The 4136-nt window shown below is 40.0% G+C and overlaps 1 protein-coding gene across 3 annotated transcripts in view; it reads right to left on the minus strand.

Annotated features, from left to right (window-relative positions):
• Positions 1 to 4136, minus strand: part of LOC107689930 (fructose-bisphosphate aldolase A-like) — an 8921-nt gene that overhangs the window by 976 nt on the left and 3809 nt on the right. Inside the window, exons 1-6 of one of the 3 annotated variants that reach the window (XM_016488118.1) lie at positions 3609 to 3795; positions 3385 to 3501; positions 3015 to 3281; positions 2772 to 2932; positions 1513 to 1771; positions 559 to 758 (exon numbers count right to left, since the gene is read on the minus strand). In XM_016488118.1, coding sequence (XP_016343604.1) covers positions 559 to 758; positions 1513 to 1771; positions 2772 to 2932; positions 3015 to 3281; positions 3385 to 3496 — 999 coding nt within the window. In that variant the 5' untranslated portion in view covers positions 3497 to 3501; positions 3609 to 3795. Of the gene's footprint in view, positions 1 to 558; positions 759 to 1512; positions 1772 to 2771; positions 2933 to 3014; positions 3282 to 3384; positions 3502 to 3608; positions 3796 to 4136 lie in introns of those variants that run through there. The other 2 variants (XM_016488116.1, XM_016488117.1) reach the window with 2 other exon arrangements.

Raw genomic sequence — 4136 nt, forward strand, 5'->3', positions numbered from 1 at the left:
ATATATATATATATATATATATATATATATATATATATATATATATATTATTTATGTCATTTGCAATGCTTGATGAGATGCAATGCTTCTTTCCCTCAGATTCACAGTCTTGTACCTTCATCTTTTTGTCTGGATTTCAAATACTTTATGTTTTTGCTTCAAATTAAAGTTTGTAATGACGGGATTCACCCCATAGCAGGTTAGTTTGGTTCATGGCTTAAAACTCTTTCTTGAAGACTTTTTAAAAATCCTTTTAAGAAAAATTAGTAGGGAAAACACTTCAAGATGACTAAAAAAGTGACCTCTACAAACATATGTGGAGTGGTATTTTGAACATGGGAGGAAAGAGGAAACTAACTACAGTGATTATTAAAAACATTACGTGGAGTGTAGCTCAAAAAGAAGGTTGGGAAATGTTACAGCTGCTATTAGTGGTCTGTCATACTTATATACATATATGATCCCAAAATCACTTGAGGAACTGGCATCACAGATCATAACTGTTCACTGGCAAACTCTCATCTGCTTTTCAATGTCTTTGTGAGGTTGTTTACGTACTATGGCTCTCTTGACAAACTCCTCCTGGCAGGCCTTGCCGTTCTCCTTCTTGCCCCCCCAGGCTTTCAGTGCGGAGGCTTGCAGGGCCCGGCCGTAAGAGAAGGTGAGGGCCCAGGGTTTGCTTAGGGGACACTGGTTAATGGTGCTCAGATTGATCGAGGCCTCCTCCTCGCTCTGGCCTCCGGACAGGAAGGTGATGCCTTTGGGAGCAGAAGATGGTAGAGGTTGGCATTTTGATCTTTGTATTGAAGTTTAAAATGTGCTAATTTATAAATGAGAAGCTATTTGGATTATAAATGATTAGTTTATAAATGATTAGTTTTTCCCTGTTTAAACATGTTTTCCCTGTTTAATACTGTAAAGCTGCTTTTACACAATCTGCATTGTGCATTATTATGTTAAGTTGCTATTACTAATTGAAGCAGCATTTTATACCAGAATGTCAATACACAAATCACAGACCACTAAATCAAATCATAATTGAATCATGGCAATCCACAAATATTGTATTGCTGTCTAAGAGAATCAATGTCAGACTCGCCCAATATAAAAAAAATAAAAAATAAAAAAAAAAAAGTGACATGATATATATAGAGTGACAATATATAGTCACATTCAATTCAGTTTTCCAAGATATTTATATACCAAATACTAGCGTTGTGGGATTAGAGGTGATGATAATCACTGCATTCCATTCTGAAGGGCTCATCTCTAATCTCTCATTACTTTAAAGTGTTTACCCTGGTGTAGGGGACTACAAACTGTTCCTTCAAGCACACTTCTGCAGCATCTTACTGAGACAACTACAGAGGCGCTGTTTGTCCCACAATTAAACCTGTGCACTTCGACTTGGAAGGACCCTTCAATATAGCGGCCATGATTGTTCTCATTGGGAAGTGCCCTTTGGAGACAGATTTGTCCCGCTTGGGACGCAGCGCAGGTGGAGCAACTCACCGGGAACGGCCGGCGGAACGGTGCGGCGCAGGGCGGTGACGGTGGACATTGCGATCTCCTGAGGAGAGTACTTGTGGGAGCAGGAGTGGCCAGCGGTGACCATGTTGGGTTTCAAAAGGGTTCCCTCTAGATACACATGGTGATCTGACAGAGCCTTGTACAGAGCTGCCAGGACCTTCTCCGTCACATACTGGCATCTCTTCAGATCGTGGTCACCATCAGGCAGAATCTCGGGCTCCACGATGGGCACGATGCCATGCTGGTGGAGACAACAGCAACCAGTGTAAATTAATTGTGACACCTTGCCTATTTGAATGCTTTAAGTCACAGACAGCAGAGAAACAAACAAGAATTATAAGTGCAACAAAAAGCAAATATAGCCATACAAAATATTTGCCAAAAACATTCAAATAATGTTTATTCATGTTTATTGATTATTTCATAATTCATGTCATGTCAGTAATTTTGCATGTTTTTAAGCCTGTGCAGTTCAAGATAATATTGATGACGTTCAATTTTGTATTTGTTGTAAAGCGTTTTTTGCACACAATGAGCTATTACAAGAAAATGTACAAAAACAATTTTCGTATTCGTTGTTTTCACATAACATCATAGCCTTGTAGGAACACCCACTTGGAGTGCAAAACAAGGTTTTCCTCCGCTGCCCACCAATTATTTTTACCAAGTTCGTACTAATATGCTAAATTATTGAAAGATCAAATTCAGTATGTCACCTTATTGATATACAGACAAGTAGATGGGCCCAGAATAGGAACGCAACATGCTATATTGCACATTTCCCATATTTAATTCCCATATTTAAACATTTAATGCTTAGTGTGGGTTAATACATTAAGCAAATTCAAGTATACAAATTCAGAATACACTTTGCTATAAAAACATTATATGCAACATGCAATTTAGCCTGTTGCGTTTATATTCTAAAGCTCTTCTGCATGCATCTTCAATAAGGTGTATATTGGATTTGATCTTTTTTTAAACTGTTCCACTGTTTTTTTGTCATTGAAATACTGCAGCGGGTGATGTATATGGATCACAAGTGGCCAAAAACTGCAGTTTGGTCATATAACTTTGTTTTTATTCTTTAGAGGGATGATCTAAACATTCATGGCTTGAAACAGATGGAAAATTGACACAGCTGCATGTTATGGATGTTTTGCGCACCAGTCGCGTGACTGAAAACTATGAATTGTGTTCATAGAGTTATGTGTTATGTCGCAGGCTGTAAAGTGGCTCACCATCTGGCAGATGCTGGCATAGCGGGCGAGTACATTAGCATTCTCAATGATAGCCAGATGAGATGGAGTAGTGGGTGTGATCTTCAACACGCAGCGCCATTTAGCAAAGTCAGCCCCATCTTTTTTATACTGAGCGCAGCGCTCATACAGCCCATCCAGACCTGAGGTAGACACGTGTGAACATTTGTGAAAAGACAGAATAAAACTCATAAATGAAAGGATACGAAGAAAGGTCATCCATACCCTGTGTGGTCGTCTCTCCGTTGGTGCCAGCCAGAGGTACAACACCCTTGTCCACCTTGATTCCGACCACCATGCCTCTCTCCTTGATCAGCTGAGAGAAAGGCTTGCCATCGTCAGTCTTCTGATAGAGCGTCTCATGGAAAAGGATGACTCCGCCGATGCAGGGCAGGATGCGGTCGTCTGAGGTGAAAAGCAGCTGACGGTACAGCCTTCTGTTCTCTTCTGTGTTCTCGGCGTTAATGCTCTGGAAGCGCTTTGCGATGCTGCCTAAAATGACACACAGTAAAAAGAAAGCCAGAGAATAAGGACAGAATTCTCCATTTGCATGAACTAGCATTTTGAAAGCCTATAAGTATTTAAGTGTTCGTGCCTGTGGACTCATCAGCTGCAAGAATTCCCTTTCCTGGCGCGACGATCCTCTGAGCGATATCGCTCAGCTCTTTCTTCTGATCGGGGCTCAGGAATGGATATGCGTGAGGCATCTTTACTGGAAGGAGGAAAGTGAAATCAGGAACAAAGCAGATGGTAGCCAAATAAATTAATGTGATAGGGGTGCAATACACTGATGTTATCAGATAATACTGTGGAACATACTAACGAAACATGAAGTACTAATTCCAGTGTCAGTAGTGTCATCAAAAAGATGGTTGTTTTCAAACAGGTTTCCTGAATACTTTCCCAATCGGTTGGCCACTGGTTGGTCAAACAGATAATTCTGCACCAAACTCTCTCCACTGGTTTAGTCAATGTTGGGCAGGAAAACTAGCCTGTCAAAAGAGTGCTGCAAGGATGACATGTTTTTGGAGGTGAACCCATATGTTTGCATCACCCTAGTTTGACAAAAAACATCCCATTAGCTTTGGGATTGCCAAGAATAAGCACTGTGACCAACAAAAGTTTATGATTCTTACATGCTTTGTTCATCTTGATGATCTTCACAAAGCCTAAATACAATTGCCCAAAGTAAAAAGCTAAATTTAAGCTACAAACAAATGACACCATGGTTTCACGATTTCAGTGTCAATCTTTGTCTATTTCAGTCTTTATTTAAATTTCTACAAGTTGGAAATTTTAAGTTAAAGTAGTTTGTAGTAAAAGTCAGGGGCGCCGTAAGGCTAATGG

The sequence above is a fragment of the Sinocyclocheilus anshuiensis genome, unplaced genomic scaffold (genome assembly GCF_001515605.1).
Source record: "Sinocyclocheilus anshuiensis isolate Anshui unplaced genomic scaffold, SAMN03320099.WGS_v1.1 scaffold1517, whole genome shotgun sequence".
Taxonomy (NCBI): domain Eukaryota; kingdom Metazoa; phylum Chordata; class Actinopteri; order Cypriniformes; family Cyprinidae; genus Sinocyclocheilus; species Sinocyclocheilus anshuiensis.